This window comes from Salmo salar, chromosome 20 (genome assembly GCF_965601325.2).
Source record: "Salmo salar chromosome 20, fSalSal1, whole genome shotgun sequence".
Taxonomy (NCBI): Eukaryota; Metazoa; Chordata; class Actinopteri; order Salmoniformes; family Salmonidae; genus Salmo; species Salmo salar.
The window spans coordinates 26,722,976-26,741,989 of NC_138310.1; the positions used below are offsets into that span (position 1 = coordinate 26,722,976).

The 19,014-nt window shown below is 44.0% G+C and overlaps 1 protein-coding gene across 3 annotated transcripts in view; it reads left to right on the plus strand.

Annotated features, from left to right (window-relative positions):
• Window positions 1-19,014, plus strand: part of LOC106580357 (RILP-like protein 1) — a 29,164-nt gene that overhangs the window by 7,615 nt on the left and 2,535 nt on the right. For all 3 annotated transcript variants that reach the window (XM_045703138.2, XM_014161303.3, XM_014161304.3), the window contains exons 3-6: window positions 12,807-12,925; window positions 13,147-13,422; window positions 13,691-13,971; window positions 16,994-17,092. In XM_045703138.2, the coding sequence (XP_045559094.2) occupies window positions 12,807-12,925; window positions 13,147-13,422; window positions 13,691-13,971; window positions 16,994-17,092 (775 nt within the window). The remainder of the gene's footprint in view (window positions 1-12,806; window positions 12,926-13,146; window positions 13,423-13,690; window positions 13,972-16,993; window positions 17,093-19,014) is intronic.

Consider the following 19,014-nt stretch of genomic DNA (forward strand, 5'->3'; position numbering starts at 1 on the left):
TACAACTGAATGCATTCAACTGAAATGTATCTTCCGCATTTAACCCAACCCCTCTGAATCAGAGAGGTGCGGGGGGCTGCCTTAATCGACATCCACATTTTATGCGCCCGGGTAACTGTAGGTTAACTGCCTTGCTCAGGGGCAGAATTTAGTATGATATGTCACATTTCTTATGGTATGTATTCATTTGCCGATCATCCATTTTTATTTTTTTCACCTTTATTTAACCAGGTAGGCCAGTTGAGAACATGTTCTCATTTACAACTGCGACCTGGCCAAGATAAAGCTAAACAGTGCGACACAAACAACAACACAGAGTTACACATGGAATAAACAAATGTACAGTCAATAACACAACAGAATAATCTATATACAGTGTGTGCAAATGTAGTAAGATTAGGGAGGTAAGGCAATAAATAGGCCATAGTGGCAAAATAATTACAATTTAGCAATTGAACACTGGAGTGATAGTGCAGAAGATGAATGTGCAAGTAGAGATACTGGGCTGCAAAGGAGCAAAATAAATAATAACAATATGGGGATGAGGTAGTTGGGTGGGCTATTTACAGATGGGCTGTGTACAGGTGCAATGATCGGTAAGCTGCTCTGACAGCTAATGCTTAAAGTTAGTGATGGAGATGTAAGTCTCCAGCTTCAGTAATTTTTGCAATTCGTTCCAGTCATTGGCAGCAGAGAACTGGAAGGAGAGGCGGCCAAAGGAAGAGTTGGCTTTGGGGATGACCAGTGAAATATACCTGCTGGAGCGCGTGCTACGTGTGGGTGCTGCTATGGTGACCAGTGAGCTGAGTTAAGGCGGGGCTTTAACTAGGAAAGACTTATAGATGACCTGTCCAGGGGGCGTCAGCTGTGTAGCCGAGTGATCATAGGGTCAAAAGAGCAGCAATAGGTGAGTCAGGGTGCTGTTCGGTAGTCACTACTACGCTAGGCGAGCAGGGGACACAGCGTTCAGAAAAGCTAGCGGGCCGGGGCTAGTAGATGGTTCTTCGGCGACAATGTAACGGAATAGCCTGTTGATTCGTCAGTAGACCAGTCGTGATGGATCGGCGGGGCTCCGTGTTGGCAGTAAACGGGTCCAGGCCAATTGGCAAAATAGGTATTGTAGCCCAAGAATTGTCTGAAGGACGTCTTCGGCTAGCCGAGAGATGGGCCTAGCTCCAGGCTAGCTCCAGGCTAACCAGTGCTTGCTTCGGGACAGAGATGTTAGCCAGGAGTAGCCACTCGGATAGCAAGTAGCTAGCTGCCATGATCTGGTGTAAAGGTTCAGAGCTTGCGGTAGGAATTTGGAGATGTGGTCGAGAAAGCAGTCCGATATGCTCTGGGTTGATATCGCACTGTGCAGACTGGCAGGAATTGACCGGGCTGAGGCTGGCTGATGTCCGAGTTAACGGTGATGACCGCTAGCAGTGACTAACTAGTTAGCTGGCTAGCTGCTGATGGGGGTTCTGGTTCTAAAGTGTAAAAAAGATGATGGAAGTTGAGGTTAAAAATATAAAAAATATATACGAAGAAAACTATATATTCATGGGACGGGACAAGACAAATTGATGTCTGACTGGTACGCCATCTTTCAATTTTCATTTCATATGATATGTTACGAATTACAATTCGTATTATATGTTACGAATTGCAATTTGTACAATATGTTACGAGTTGCAATTCGTACAATATGTTACGAATTTGCAAAACATATATGTTACGAATTCCAATTTGTTGTGGCTAACATTAGCTTGGGGTGGCTAATGCTAACGTTAGCTAGCTGGCTAACTTTAGCTAGGCTAGGGGTTAAGCGTAGGAGTTAGGCTAAAGGGTTCTCTAAAAGGCTTAAGGTTAGGGGAAGGGTTTGCTAACATGTTAAGTAGTTGCAAACTAGCAAATAGTTGCTAATTAGCTAAAATGCTACATTTGTCTTTGATGTGATTCGAACACCAGTCTGAATTAGCACCTTGTCAAAAACAGCACAAGTTATATAACAGGCCTACATTCATATGCAACAGAGTTAAATGGATACTCTGGGATTTTGGCAATGATGCCCTTTACCTACTTCCCCAGAGTCAGATGAATTCGTAGATACCATTTTTGTGTCTCTGTCTAGTATGAAATAAATTAGTTAGTTTCGTTAGCCAAAGCTAACAATAACTTCCGGTCATTGCGCTAACCCAAGTTAGCAATTGCGCTAGCGCTAGTTAGCAACTTCCTTTAAACTGCACGGAGAGACACAAAAATGGTATCCAAACGTAGATAAAGGGCCTCATTTCCAAAATCCCGAAATATTCCTTTAAGAATGTACCTTAAGCTCACTCTACAGCTAGCTTGAAATGTCGCCAATGGAGCTATGCAATATGATCCATTTTTATATCTCAGTCGGTTGGTACGTTGTCAAGGAAGGAGGTCACGTGTTCTAGCAAGGCAGAGGTCCTGGGTTAGAGCCTCGTGTGAGCTGAATCAGGAGGATGCAGCCTACTCGCTAAGCAAGCAGAATGATGTCTGTTACACACAAGTTCTGTCGTGAAATTTCTTACACGGGGACACTCGAAGTCAATCTTAAATGAATCATTGTTTATTGTCAGCAAGCTGCAGAGGTCACAGTCAAACTTAGATGCATAAAGTACCGGTCTGAAGTGAGCTATTAAAGGGCGTTCCCTACATAGCCTTATATACGGCTACCTAAACCTACATAAACATGTTTAATTTGATTGCCCAAAATATGTTCTTGTAGGAACCATTCTGCCAGATCCCCCCCCCCCCCATATCTTGACCAGACACAGGCAGGAACCAAGGATTGTTTATGACTAGAGGTCGACCGATTAATCGGAATGGCCGATTTAATTAGGGCCCATTTCAAGTTTTCATAACAATCGGTAATCGGTATTTTTGGCCGCCGATTTAAAAATATATATAAATAAATAAATAATAATAATAAAGTAATTTTATGATAGATAGATAGATATATTAATTAACCTGTATTTAACTAGGCAAGTCAGTTAAAGAACACATTCTTATTTTCAATGATGGCCTAGGAACTGTGGGTTAACTGCCTTGTTCAGGGGCAGAATGACAGATTTTTACCTAGTCAGCTTGGGGATGCAACCTTGCGTTAACTAGCCCAACCCTCTAACCACCTGCTTTACGTTGCCAAGGTAAGTTGCTAGCTAGCATTAAACTTATCTTATAAAAAAACAATCAATCAATCATAAACACTTGTTAACTACACATGGTTGATGATATTACTAGTTTATCTAGCCTGTCATGCTTTGCATATAATCGATGCGGTGCGCATTCGCAAAAAAGGACTGTCTTTGCTCCGACGTGTACCTAACCATAAACATCAATGCCTTTCTTAAAATCAATACACAAGTATATCTTTTTAAACCTGCATATTTAGTTAATATTGCCTGCTAACATGAATTTCTTTACTAGGGAAAATGTGTCACTTCTCTTGCAAACAGAGTCAGGGTATATGCAGCAGTTTGGGCCACCTGGCTTGTTGCGAACTGTGAAGACTATTCTTCCTAACAAAGACAGCAGACTTAGCCAAACGGGGATGATTTAACAAAAGCGCATTTGCGAAAAAAAGCACGACTCTACCTAACCATAAACATCAATGCCTTTCTTAAAATCAATACACAGAAGTATATATTTTTAAACCTGCATATTTAGCTAAAAGAAATCCAGGTTAGCAGGCAATATTAACCAGGTGAAATTGTGTCAGTTCTCTTGCGTTCGTTGCACGCAGAATCAGGGTATACAGAATCTGTCTCGTTGCGAACTAATTTGCCAGAATTTTATGGAACTATGAAATAACATTGTAGGTTGTGCGATGTAACAGGAATATTTAGACTTATGGATGCCACCCATTAGATAAAGTATGTCACTGAAAGAATAATGTTTTCGAGATGATAGTTTCCGGATTTGACCATATTAATGACCTAAGGTTTATTATATTATAGTTAAGTCTATGATTTGATATTTGATAGAGCAGTCTGACCGAGCGGTGGTAGGCAGCAGCAGGCTCGTAATAGTCAAAGGTATATGGTTTAGAGAGAAATAGTCGACGCGTCATAATTCCTGTAATAACTTGCGGCTGAACTTGAAAGGGGTTCCTTCGTTATTTTACCGTTCATGTCTTCCATAGAGAATGTCTTGATCTACTTCAAATAAGGTCTGTGTTTTGTGCTTAAACTGCCTCGGCGTTTTGATACCCGTGTAAATCTCACTAGGTAACGTTTGTCAACATATTTTCAAAAATGTTTATCTTCGCTTATATTGATCAGAGTTATATCCTATGGATATCTACACAGTTATAAAATTGGCAAGGTGGTGTAAGCCTAAACCAAACACGGACCTTATTTTAAGTTAATCTAATTATATCCTATGGAATAAATGAAGGAACCGCTTTTCAGATTTTGCTAGAAGGTGTCATGGGAATTATGACTCGCACTTTGGTAGTCAATTCTTACCATGCCCATTATTAAAATAGGATTTCCTGTATATAGAAATTACAGTTTTTGTTTTCAGCATTCATCACAGGTAACTTAAACACTATTTTTATTATTCAAACAGTTGAGAGTATTTGTCTCCTAAGCAGACTCTTCAGTGTCGTTGTCACTTCAGAGGTGTGTGTGTGTGTGTGTGTGTGTGTGTGTGTGTATATATATATATATATATACTGCTCAAAAAAATAAAGGGAACACTTAAACAACACAATGTAACTCCAAGTCAATCACACTTCTGTGAAATCAAACTGTCCACTTAGGAAGCAACACTGATTGACAATACATTTCACATGCTGTTGTGCAAATGGAATAGACAACAGGTGGAAATTATAGGCAATTAGCAAGACACCCCCAATAAAGGAGTGGTTCGGCAGGTGGTGACCACAGACCACTTCTCAGTTCTTATGCTTCCTGGCTGATGTTTTGGTCACTTTTGAATGCTGGCGGTGCTTTCACTCTAGTGGTAGCATGAGACGGAGTCGACAACCCACACAAGTGGTTCAGGTAGTGCAGATCATCCAGGATGGCACATCAATGCGAGCTGTGGCAAGAAGGTTTGCTGTGTCTGTCAGCGTAGTGTCCAGAGCATGGAGGCGCTACCAGGAGACAGGCCAGTACATCAGGAGACGTGAAGGAGGCCGTAGGAGGGCAACAACCCAGCAGCAGGACCGCTACCTCCGCCTTTGTGCAAGGAGGAGCAGGAGGAGCACTGCCAGAGCCCTGCAAAATGACCTCCAGCAGGCCACAAATGTGCATGTGTCTGCTCAAACGGTCAGAAACAGACTCCATGAGGGTGGTATGAGGGCCCGACGTCCACAGGTGGGGGTTGTGCTTACAGCCCAACACCTTGCAGGACGTTTGGCATTTGCCAGAGAACACCAAGATTGGCAAATTCGCCCCTGGCGCCCTGTGCTCTTCACAGATGAAAGCAGGTTCACACTGAGCACATGTGACAGACGTGACAGAGTCTGGAGACACCGTGGAGAACGTTCTGCTGCCTGCAACATCCTCCAGCATGACCGGTTTGGTGGTGGGTCAGTCATGGTGTGGGGTGGCATTTCTTTGGGGGGCCGCACAGCCCTCCAGGTGCTCGCCAGAGGTAGCCTGACTGCCTTTAGGTACCGAGATGAGATCCTCAGACCCCTTGTGAGACCATATGCTGGTGCGGTTGGCCCTGGGTTCCTCCTAATGCAAGACAATGCTAGACCTCATGTGGCTGGAGTGTGTCAGCAGTTCCTGCAAGAGGAAGGCATTGATGCTATGGACTGGCCCGCCCGTTCCCCAGACCTGAATCCAATTGAGCACATCTGGGACATCATGTCTCGCTCCATCCACCAACGCCACGTTGCACAACAGACTGTCCAGGAGTTGGCGGATGCTTTAGTCCAGGTCTGGGAGGAGATCCCTCAGGAGACCATCCGCCACCTCATCAGGAGCATGCCCAGGCGTTATAGGGAGGTCATACAGGCACGTGGAGGCCACACACACTACTGAGCCTCATTTTGACTTGTTTTAAGGACATTACATCAAAGTTGGATCAGCCTGTAGTGTGGTTTTCCACTTTAATTTTGAGTGTGACTCCAAATCCAGACCTCCATGGGTTGATAAATTGGATTTCCATTTATTATTTCTATGTGATTTTGTTGTCAGCACATTCAACTATGTAAAGAAAAAAGTATTTAATAAGATTATTTCATTCATTCAGATCTAGGATGTGTTATTTTAGTGTTCCCTTTATTTTTTTGAGCTATATATATATAATTTTGCACGGCCAATTTTTCAGTTTTTTATTTGTTAAAAAAGTTTGAAATACCCAATAAATTTTGTTCCACTTCATAATTGTGTCCCACTTGTTGTTGATTATTCACAAAAAATTACAGTTTTATATCTTTATGTTTGAAGCCTGAAATGTGGCAAAAGGTCAAAGTTCAAGGGGGCCGAATACTTTCGCAAGGAACTGTAACCCCACCCACTTTTCCAAAGCACAGCCCCCACACCACTGGAGGGATATCTCCAACCACCAACTTACCATCCCGAGACAAGGCCGAGTATAGCCCACAAAGATCTCCGCCACGGCACAACCCAAGGAGGGGGCGCCAACCCAGACAGGAAGACCACATCAGTGACTCAAGCCACTCAAGTGACGCACCCCTCCCAGGGACGGCATGGAAGAACACCAGTAAGCCAGTGACTCAGCCGCTGTATATATATATATATGCCATTTAGCTGACACTTATCCAAAGTAAGTTAGTCTTACGTGCGTACATTCTTCGTAGGGGTGGACCCAGTGGGAATTGAACCCACAAACCTGGCTTGCAAGCGCCATGCTCTACTGATACACAGAGGACTACATATGTTATTCACAACAGTAGTCATAGTGATTAGCAACTTGACAAGTCAATATCATTTTGGGTGATTTAATTGTGCACTCCTACAATTAAACTCAAATGCCTCATAACAAGGTATATGTTTTGAGTGCAGAAGATCTCAGAGGTGATGTGTTATTGGTGAGTAACAGACAGAGCCGGAGAACATACACTACATAAAGTAGAGCATTGCTGGCAACACAGGGTCTCTGATCACCATGTCAGTGGCAAGGACACCTGAATATCCAGCTGCATCTAAATCCAGTAGGAAGACGTGATCAGGTGATGCACCATAAGTGGGACTGATTTATATGTTGAAGTGTCATTTGACCTACATGCTACCAGGTGCCTCTGGAACATGCATGTGTATGTTTTAGTGTGGGTGTTTGCATTTGATATCGGGTATTAGCATGTTATGCAGGGTGTGACAGGGACCCATCTCATCTGTTTGTGTCTTGTTAATATGTTTTGACAAAACAAGGCATTACCCACGACAGATCATATTTAACTTGCATTCCTTTTGATGAGGGTTAGTAGGTCTTATTGGTCTATTATAGGGTTATAGCATGTGAATGAAGCCATGAGTCATTATCCTCCATCAGAAGTGTGATGTCAGGTTCTGCATGTGAGTCAAAATCTCATCTTTTAGTGTTTGTGTCCACTACATGTGTTAACATGCTGACAGCAGAGACAGGAGGGAACTATTTTAAAACCAGACAAATACAGCCCTTGTGCGAGTCTTTCATTGGGCACCATGGCTATATTTACTCACAGGGCCAAAACGCACACAGCCTAGAAACACTGATCAAATCAGGATGATCAACCAGCTGTAATACTGAACATATACGGACACATTACATTTCATCTATGCATGACATGAGACAGCTCTGGTAGATATACTGCTGACTCTACATGCATTGTACAGTATGTGCTATTTAAGACTGAATTCCTTTGCCATTTAGAGTGTTATTGTCTCTTTGTAATACTCTGAATAAAACTACATAACAGCAGCATTAGTTCCACCTGTTTTATTTACCACAGTATGTGCAGATATACACTACCGTTCAAAAGTTTGGGGTCACTTAGAAATGTCCTTGTTTTAAAAAAAACTTTTTGTCCGTTTTAAATTGATCAGAAATACAATTTAGACATTGTTAATGTTATAAAATGACAATTGTAGCTGGAAATGGCCGAATCATTTTATTAATGGAATATCTATATATGTGTTCCAATGGCACGTTGTGTTAGCTAATCCAAGTTTATCATTTTAAAAGGATAATTGATCATTAAACTCTTTTGCAATTGTTAGCACAGCTGAAAACTGTGGTTCTGATTAAAGAAGCAGTAAAACTGGCCTTCTTTAGACTAGCATTTGTAGGTTCGATTACAGGCTCAAAATGGCCAGAAACAAAGAACTTTCTTCTGAAACTCGTCAGTCTATTCTTGTTCTGAGAAATTAAGGCTATTCCATCCGAGAAATTGCCAAGAAACTGAAGATCTGGTACAACGCTGTGTACTACTCCCTTCACAGAACAGCGGAAACGGGCTCTAACCAAAATAGAAAGAGGAGTGGGAGGCCCCAGTGCACAACTGGGCAAGAGGACAAGTACATTAGTGTCTAGTTTGAGAAACTGACGCCTCACAAGTCCTCAACTGGCAGCTTCATTAATTAGTACCCGCAAAACACCAGTCTCAATGTAATGATGGGGCGGTGAGTTGGAAGCAGGTGAAACGTTTTAATAAAACAACAAAACAATGAACCCGACACTAACATAAGGGAGAATACCGATACACAAGAACAATACCAACCGGAGAGTGACATAAAGGGGAGGAAATGAAGGTAATGTAGTCCAGGTGTGAATCATAATGAATCACAGGTGTGCGTAATGATGAATCCCAGGACCGGTGGTTACTAGTCTGGCAACACCGCTCCTCTGGGCCATACCCCTCCCAGACCACCAGATACTGGAGCCGACCCCCACGACGTCGGGAGTCAGTAGGGATTTGACAGCATACGCCGGGCTCCCCTCGATGTCCGGGGGGGTGGAGGTGTGTCTTGGGGGACAGCATCAGCTAGGGGACCAGGAACCACCGCCCTGAGAAGGGAGACATGAAGAGGGTGAGATACGGTAGTGACTGGGTAATTGTAACCTGTATGTCACCTCATTGACCCACCGGAGAACCTTGAACGGCCCCACAAAACGGGGGCTCAGTTTCGTGCAGGGCAGGCGGGGTGGAAGGTTCCTCATAGAGAGCCAGACACGATCCCTAGGATGGAACACAAGGGTCTCACTGCGGTGACGGTCTGCCTGCTCCTTCTGACGATGGACGGCGCACTGGAGTCTCACGTGCGCATTGTTCCACACCACCTCCGCGCCCGAACCACTCATCTACCGCAGAAGCCACAGTCTGGCCCGGGGTCCACGGGGCCAGGGCCGGCTGGAAACCCAAAACACACTGGAATGGGGTCAACCCAGTGGAGGTATGACGTAGAGCGCTCTGGGTGTACTCTGCCCAAGGAAGGAAATGTGTTCACTCACCCTGCCGGTCCTGACACTGACTCCTCAGGAACCTCCCCAGCTCCTGATTGATCCTCTCCACCTGCCTGTTAGACTGAGGCCGATACCCAGATGTGAGGCTAACCGTGACACCGAGCTTCTCCAAGAAGGCCCTCCATACTCGGGATGTGAATTGGGGGCCACAGTCTGAGACGATGTCCTCCGGAAGGGCATAATGCCGGAAGAGTACCTCAGCGACCTGGAGAGCAGTGGGAAGACCAGGAAGAAAGATTAAATGACATGACTTGGAGAATCTATCCACTACCACCAGAATGGTGGTGAAACAAACCATCAGAAGGGGAAGATCAGTAACAAAGTCAATGGATAGATGGGACCAAGGTCCCTGAGGCATGGGAAGTGGCAGGAGCTTTCCTGCTGAAACATCCGGGGGGACTTAATTTGAACACACACGGAACAGGAGTTAATATACTGCCTAACATCCTGCACCAAGGTGGGCCACCAGTATTTCTCAGTGATGGAATGGATAGTGCGAGAAATATTTGATGTCCAGCGATGACAGCTGTGTGTGCCCAGGTCAGCAGCCGATCCCTTATCCCTGTTGGAACGTAGATGCATGCGGGAGGACAATTTCGGGGTGCGGGCTCCCTCTCTAGAACCTGGCGAATGTCCACATCTACATCCCAAACCACTGGACCCACGACTCGAGAGGAGGGGATTATGGGTGCCTTCTGGCTAGGAGCCTCTCCCGAATCGTAGATACGGGATAGGGCATCGGCCTTGATGTTCTTAGAACCTGGGTGATAGGTCAGCGTGAAGTCGAACCTGGTGAAGAAGAGGGCCCACCTGGTTTGACGCGTATGTACTCTATGTTCCGATGGTTGGTGTGGATGACAAATGGTTTATTGGCACCCTCCAGCCAGTGTCTCCACTCCTCTAATCCCAACTTCACCGCCAAGAGCTCCCGATCGCCGACGTTGTAATCCTCTCTGCGGTGGACAGTTTCTTGGATTAGAAAGCACGATACAATTTTAGTGGGTCCCCCTGTCTTTGTGACAACTGCCCCCACACCCACCTCTGATACGTCTACCTCAACCACAAAAGGTAGCGTGGGATCTGGGTGTTTTAGCAAGGGGGCGAAGGTGAAACGCCCCTTGAGGAGACAAAAGGCCTCGTTGGCTGCTGGAGACCAAACCAACCTACGAGGCCCACCCTTGAGGAGAGATGTGAGAGGGGCGGCGACGGCACTGAAGTTCCTGATGAAGTGGCGGTAAAAGTTGGCAAACCCCAAAAACCATTGTGTCCCCTTGATAGTGGTTGGGACTGGCCATGACCTTACCGCATCTACCTTCTTGTTCTCCATCCTCACTCCCTGCAGGCTGATTTGGTAGCCCAAGAAGGAGACAGCCTAATTGTTGAACACATGAGTCATCTGATTCCATTTCTGATCATTCCATATTCTATATGTGTAGGGAAGTATTTAAACACTTGCTTAGGTCCAACCTCTGATCTTTCCAAGCATTTTTTATATGCTAAAACAGGATAAAAATTTTAAGAAAAATAAATAATTGGCACTTCTCTGCCTTGATGAACAGGTGGATAGCCAAGAGGCGTTCCAGGACTGCTCGAACGTGAGTGATGTGATCCTCCAGGTTGGTCAAGAAGATCAGGATGTCATCGATGTACACAAACACCTGACGTCCGAGCATGTCCCTGAACACCTCGTTGACAAATGCCTGGAACACTGACGGAGCATTGGCTAAGCCAAAGGGCACAACCAAGTACATGTAGTGACCAGACATCGTGCTGAATGCCGTCTTCCACTCATCCCCCTCCCGGATGCGAACAAGATTGCAGGCACTCCACAGGTCCAGTTTGGTGAAGAACCGGGCCACGCGGAGCTGCTCGATGGCTGACGGCACCAGCGGAAGAGGGTAATGATACTTCGTGGTGATGTCATTGAGTCCACGGTAATCGATACAAGGGCGTAATCCACCCTCTTTCTTGGCCACGAAGAAGAAGCCAGCCGATGCAGGGGACATGGACCTGCGGATGAAACCCTGTTGGAGCGCCTCTTGAATGTAGTCCTCCATGGCCTGGGTCTCAGCCACTGACAGAGGGTAGATGCGTCTGCGCGGAGGTGTAGCACCGGAAAACAGGTCAATGGCACAGTCCCAGGGTCGATGAGGAGGGAGACAGGTAGCGAGGGTCTTGGAGAATACCTCCCTTAGATCCTGATATTCCTCCGGGATGTTGGGCAGGAGGCCAAAACACAAGAACAATACCAACTGGTGAGTGAACCTGTGAGAGTGACGTATAAAGGGGAGGAAATGATATAGGTAATGGAGTCCAGGTGTGAATCATAATGAATCACAGGTGCGCGTAATGATGAGTGCCAGGTGTGCGTAATGATGAATCCCAGGACCGGGGGTTAGTACTCTGGCGACGTCGTACACCGGAGGGGAGGAGTAAACGTGACAATCAACAGTGAAGAGGCGACTCCGAGGTGCTGGCCTTCTAGGCTGAGTTGCAAAGAAAAAGCCATATCTCAGACTGGCCAATAAAAATAAAAGATTAAAATGGGCAAAAGAACACAGACACTGGACAGAGGAACTCTGCCTAGAAGGTCAGCATCCCGGAGTCATCTCTTCACTGTTGAAACTGGTGTTTTGCTGGTACTATTTAATGAAGCTGCCAGTTGAGGACTTGTGAGGCATCTCTTTCTCAAACTAGACACTCTAATGTACTTATCCCCTTGCTCAGTCGTGCACCAGGGCCTCCCGCTCCTCTTTCTATTCTGGTTAGAGCCAGTTTGCGATGTTCTGTGAAAGGGGCAGTACACAGCGTTGCACGAGATCTTCAGTTTCTTGGCAATTTCTCGCATGGAATAGCCTTCATTTCTCAGAACAAGAATAGACTGACGAGTTTCAGAAGAAAGTTCTTTGTTTCTGACCATTTTGAGCCTGTAATCAAACCCACAAATGCTGATGCTCAACTAGTCTAGAGATGGCCAGTTTTATTGCTTCTTTAATCAGAACCACAGTTTTCAGCTGTGCTAACATAATTGCAAAATGGTTTTCTAATGATCAATTAGCCTTGTAAAATGATAAACTTGGATTAGCTAACACAACGTGCCATTGGAACACAGGAGTGATGGTTTCTGATAATGGGCCTCTGTACGCCTATGTAGATTCCATTGAAAATCAGCCGTTTCCAGCTACAATAGTAATTAACTACATTAACCATGGCTACACTGTATTTCTGATCAATTTTATGTTATTTTATTGGACCAAAAAATTGCTTTACTTTCAAAAACAAGGACATTTCTAAGTGACCCCAAACTTTTGAAGGGTAGTGTATGTTTATGTGTTAATGCCTGTGTGGGCTGTATGTGTGTATATCTTGGACAGGTGTGTCAGACAGAGAGTGCCAGGTGATGAAGAAGCTAAAGGAGGTGGTAGACAAACAGAGAGATGAGATCCGCGATAAGGACCATGAGCTGAACCTCAAGAACGAGGACCTGGAGGCGGTGAGGCTTGTCTCTTTCCATCTAGTTGCATTCCACACTCCCTGAACTACATAACACATCCCTCCTAGGCATCCTACTGTCTGTAGCCTAATGCTTCAGCACATAGATGTCTCGTCTTGCCTGAGGACAACAACTTCCACCAGCAATCTGGACACTCAGTTTCCATCAGTTCATTACAGACAAATGGGTAGGATTAAACGGACTCCTTCCTCCCCTTATAGCTTCAGCTGCAGCAGCACCGTCTGATGAAGATCAACCTGGACCTGCGGCACAGGATCAGTGTGGTAGAGGCTCAGGGCAAGGCAGTGATCCAACAGAAGGCTGAGCTGGAGGCTATGTCCCAGGCGCGCCAGCAGGAGCTGGGGGCCCTGCGGCAGGAGGTGGCAAGGCTGAAGGAGGAGCGTAAAGAGTGGGAGCTGGACATGAAGATGTCAGCGGAGGAGGAACCATCCACCTCAAAGGCTGTGATGACAGTGCTTACACCAGTGTCGGCCAAGGTAACCACAGCTACAACCCCCTACCTGATCAAGTCCATTACATTTCTCTTTAAGACACCATTACATATCTGTACGCTTTACCTTATAGAGTTAAGAAGATTATACCCAAATTACAGGGTTTTAAGTTCCATATTGACAAGAACACAATAACATTACATCCACCCAAGGAGGGTCAGTCAATGTTGTAGATTAGCCATTGAGTATCATTGCCACCGCTCACAAAGCCTTTCGTAGCACCTTAAGTGACCATGCTATTTCCCAAATCCAGTCCTTGGTACCAGCATCAGCAGCCTCCATCGTACACAATTCTTTTTGGGCGGAATGCAGAAGTGACCATGAATTCCTGGCACAGTGCTTTGAATCAGAAGAGAGCCCTCCTGTCCTCCCGCTGTGTGACCAGGAGCAGGAGGAGGAACCTGATGTCCTGGACCAGAAGGAGTCCGACAGGCCCCACTTCACCCTCGAGGAGCTACGGGACGTCCTGAAGGAGAGGAACGAACTCAAAGCTCAAGTGTTCATGCTGAGAGAGGAGCTCATCTATTACAAAAGGTTACATGATATGACATCTGCTATGTGAAAAAAAAGTGAAAAAATAAAAAATAAAAAGAATAACCTGGAGTTGAGGGACTAGGGATTTATCATCACTTTTTAATACCCCTGTCTCTTCAACTGAATCTTATGTTATTACTATACTGAACAAAAATATAAGCGCAACATGCAATAATTTCAAAGATTTTACTGTTACGGTTCATATAAGGAAATCAGTCAATTGAAATAAATAAATTAGGCCCTAATCTATGGATTTCACATGACTGGGAATACAGATATGCATCTGTTGGTCACAGATACCTTAAAAAAAAGGTAGGGGCGTGGATCAGAAAACCAGTCAGTATCTGGTGTGACCGCCATTTGCCCCATGCAGTGTGATCTCCTTCGCATAGATTTGATCAGGCTGTTGATTGTGGACTGTTGTCCCACTCCTCTTCAATGGCTGTGCGAAGTTGCTAGATATTGGCCGGACCTGGAACATGCTGTCGTACACGTCGATCCAGAGCATCCCAAACACGCTCAACGGGTGACACGTCTGAGTATACAGGCCATGGAAGAACTGGATCATTTTCAGCTTCCAGGAATTGTGTACAAGTCCTTGCGACATGGGGCCATGCATTATCATGCTGAAACATGAGGTGATGGCGGTAGATGAATGGTACGACAATGGGCCTCAGTATCTCGTCACGGTATCTCTGTTGATTGAAATTGCCAATCGATAAAATGCAATTGTGTTCATTGTCCAAAGTTTATGCCTGCCCAAACCATAACCCCCACGCCACCATGGAGCACTCTGTTCACAACTTTGACATCAGCAATCTGCTCGCCAACACGATGTCATACACGTGATCTGCGGTTGTGAGGCTGGTTGGACGTACTGCCAAATTCTCTAAAACAACGTTGGAGTTGGCTTATGGTAGAGAAATTAACATTGAATTCTCTGGCAACAGCTCTGGTAGGCATTCCTAAAGTCAGCATGCCAATTGCACGATACCTGAACTTGAGACATCTGTGGCATTGTGTTATGTGACAAAACTGCACATTTTAGAGTGGCCTTTTATTGTCCCCAGCACAAGGTGTAGTGGTGCACCTGTGTAATGATTATTCCGTTTAATCAGCTTATTGATATGCCACACCTGTCAGGTGGATGGATTATCTTGGCAAAGGATAAATGATCACTAACCGGAATGTAAACAAATTTGTGCACATAATTTGAGAGAGAAAAAACGTATTGTGCATATGGAACATTTCTGGGACCTTTTATTTCAGCTCATGAAACATGGGAACAACACTTTACATGTCGCGTTTATATTTTTGTTCAGTGCACATGTACAGTTGAAGTCAGAAGTTTACATACACTTAGGTTGGGGTCATTAAAACTCATTTTTCACCCACTCCACAAAATTCTTGTTAACAAACTATAGTTTTGGCAAGTCGGTTAGGACATCTACTTTGTTTACAGACAGATTATTTCACTTATCACTGTATCACAATTCCAGTGGGTCAGAAGTTTACATACACTAAGTTGACTGTGCCTTTAAACAGTTTGGAAAATTCCAGAAAATGATGTCATGGCTTTAGAAGCGTCTGATAGGCTAATTGACATAGTTTGAGTCAATTGGTGGTGTACCTGTGGATGTAGTTCAAGGCCTACCTTCAAACTCAGTGCCTCTTTGCTTGACATCATGGGAAAATCAAAAGAAATCAGCCAAGATCTCAGAAAAAGAATTGTAGACCTCCACAAGTCTGGTTCATCCTTGGGAGCAATTTCCAAACACCTGAAGGTACCAAGTTCATCTGTACAAACATTTGTACGCAAGTATAAACCCCATGGGACCACACAGCCATCATTCCGCTCAGGAAGGAGACGCGTTCTGTCTCCTAGAGATGAACGTACTTTGGTGCGAAAAGTGCAAATCAATCCCAGAACAACAGCAAAGGACCTTGTGAAGATGCTGGAGGAAACAGGTACAAAAGTATCTATATCCACAGTAAAACAAGTCCTATATCGACATAACCTGAAAGGCCGCTCAGCAAGGAAGAAGCCACTGCTCCATAACCACCATAAAAAAGCCAGACTCTGGTTTGCAACTGCACATGGGGACAAATATCGTACTTTTTGGAATAATGTCCTCTGGTCTGATGAAACAAAAATAGAACTGTTTGGCCATAATGACGATCATTATGTTTGGAGGAAAAGGGGGGAGGCTTGCAAGCCGAAGAACACCATCCCAACCGTGAAGCACGGGGGTGGCAGCATCATGTTGTGGGGGTGCTTTGCTGCAGAAGAGACTGGTGCACTTCACAAAATAGATGGCATCATGAGGGAGGAAAATGATGTGGATATATTGAAAGCAACATCTCAAGACGTTAGTCAGGAAGTTAAAGCTTGGTCGCAATTGGGTCTTCCAAATGGACAATGACCCCAAGCATACTTCTTAAGGACAACAAAGTCAAGGTATTGGAGTGGCCATCACAAAGCCCTGACCTCAATCCCATAGAAAATTTGTGGGCAGAACTGAAAAAGCGTGTGCGAGCAAGGAGGCCTACAAACCTGACTCAGTTACACCAGCTCTGTCAAGAGGAATGGGCCAAAATTCACCCAACTTATTGTGGGAAGCTTGTGGAAGGCTAACTGAAATGTTTGACCCAAGTTAAACAATTTAAAGGCAATGCTACCAAATACTAATTGAGTGTATGTAAACTTCTGACCCACTGGGAATGTGATGAAAGAAATAAAAGCTGAAATAAATCATTCTCAACTATTATTCTGACATTTCACATTCTTAAAATAAAGTGGTGATTCTAACTGACCTAAGACAGGGAATTTTTACTAGGATTAAATGTCAGGAATTGTGAAAAACTGAGTTTAAATGTATTTGGCAAAGGTTTATGTAAACTTCTGACTTCAACTGTATGTATTTACTAATGATGTAGTATCCCACTTTATCCTTTTCATTTTTTGCATTTGTTCATAATACAAGTCCACATTCTTTAAATGAATCCCTTCTCCCTGCCTCAGTGAGGAGTTGGAGAATGAGATTTACGGCATCAACTTGGATCCATCACTTCAGTCACAGCCTGCAGTCACTGAACAGCCTGACTCGGGGATCAAACGTCTGTAAGTACTGAGACCCACTAGACCTACGCCAAAACTCCTCAGCCACCCCACTCCATCTCTCTTGATGGTATGTGCTCAGGCCACACACATATAGGTGCACAGCCTATCATTCCCACAATCTCTGACATTTTGAAACAAGTTTGTCACTAACCACGTTTCCATCTAGTTTTTATGCAAGTAAAGTCATCATGACAGCTGTGATGGAAACAGGAATTTTAGGTCATATTTTTTTTATTTAAATGCAGACAAATAATTTGTTTGTTCGACATGGTGGGATCTTTTTGTGTCTGTAAAATTAATTATGCAAGAAATGGCGTTGGAAATGCCTTTATGGTCCTCCCACTACGACTTGAGAAACCAGGCAGTTTATTAGGATACAGATTAAATAAATTAAGATAAACTCCACAGGGTGGTGAAAGTGCAAGGTGATCTTGATGCTCCTTTCCAATAAATATCGAGGTTCTTATTCTGGTGACATGATGATCGATGCTTGACTGCCATTTTTGACAAAAAAAAATGTATTTTTATTTAACCTTTATTTTGACAGGAAAGACATATTGAGACCTAGGTCTATTTTCCAAATGTGCCCTGTATAATACAATATAAAATACACATTAAACACAAAATATATACACTACATGACCAAAAGCACAAAAATGTACAGTTGGCACTATGCACTGGGGCAGGTAGTGTTCTCCTCTCATCGTGAACCTTGATTCATCACTCCAGAGAACACGTTTCCACTGCTCCATAGTTCAATGGTGTCAAGCTTTACACCACTCCAGCCGACACTTGGCATTGCGCATGGTGTTCTTAGGCTTGTGTCCGGCTGCTCGGCCATGGAAACCCATTTCATGAAGCTCCTGACTAAGTTATTTTGCTGATGTTGCTTCCAGAGGCAGTTTGGAACTCGGTAGTGAGTGTTGCAACCGAGGACAGATTATTTTTAAGTGCTACGAGCTTCACTTGTGTGGTTTACCACTTTGCGGCTGAGCCGTTGCTGCTCCTAGACATTTCCACTTCACAATAACAACACTTACAGTTGAGGGCCCGCTCTAGCAGAAATTTGACGAACTGACTTGTTGGAAAGGTGGCATCCTATGACGGTGCCATGTTGAAAATCACTGAGCTCTTTAGTACGGGCCATTTAACTGCAAATGTTTTCCTATGGAGATCGCATGGCTTTGTGCTCGATTTTATACACCTGTCAGCAATGGGTGTGGCTGAAATGGCCGAATCCACTCATTTGAAGGGGTGTCAACATACTTTTGTATATATTGTGTAAATATATACACACACATTAGAATACAAACACACAGTCATGGTAAGCACAAATAAAACAACACAAATCACCCAGAAAAACAGTTCATAAAATATTCTCGCTTTTATCCATAATAATCTCATGTAGACTAGCCTACCTGCACTATATGTGCAAACTGTTGGCTAGAGCACACGTGCCAAGACCATAGTAGCAACATTTTAAATTTAACACAACAGTTTTTGTGACAAAACTATCGGTAGAGTTGAAATTTTGCGATTGAAACATATTGAACTTTAGATTTGTATTCGGTACATGAAAATACACTTATTTTTATCCTCAACAAGTTAGTTTGGTGGAAACACCACTGTTGGGAAAATGTGCATATTGTCTTTATGCGGACTCTAAAATATTCACATTAAAATATTTTGCCAATTGGGTGGAAACCTAGCTGTTAACCAGGTTTTGATCCAACCTTTTTAATGCAAGTAAAGTACATGTTGGATAAACTTCCCAAATCTCGACAAATCAAAATACACTAGACAAGGTGGGATCTTTTTGTGTCGGTAAAATGTATTATGGGAGAAATGTCAGTGGAAACGCTTTAATGCGCAAAAATTGGTATAATAACTATCATATCAAAGTAAACTTGGAGTCAAGCGAT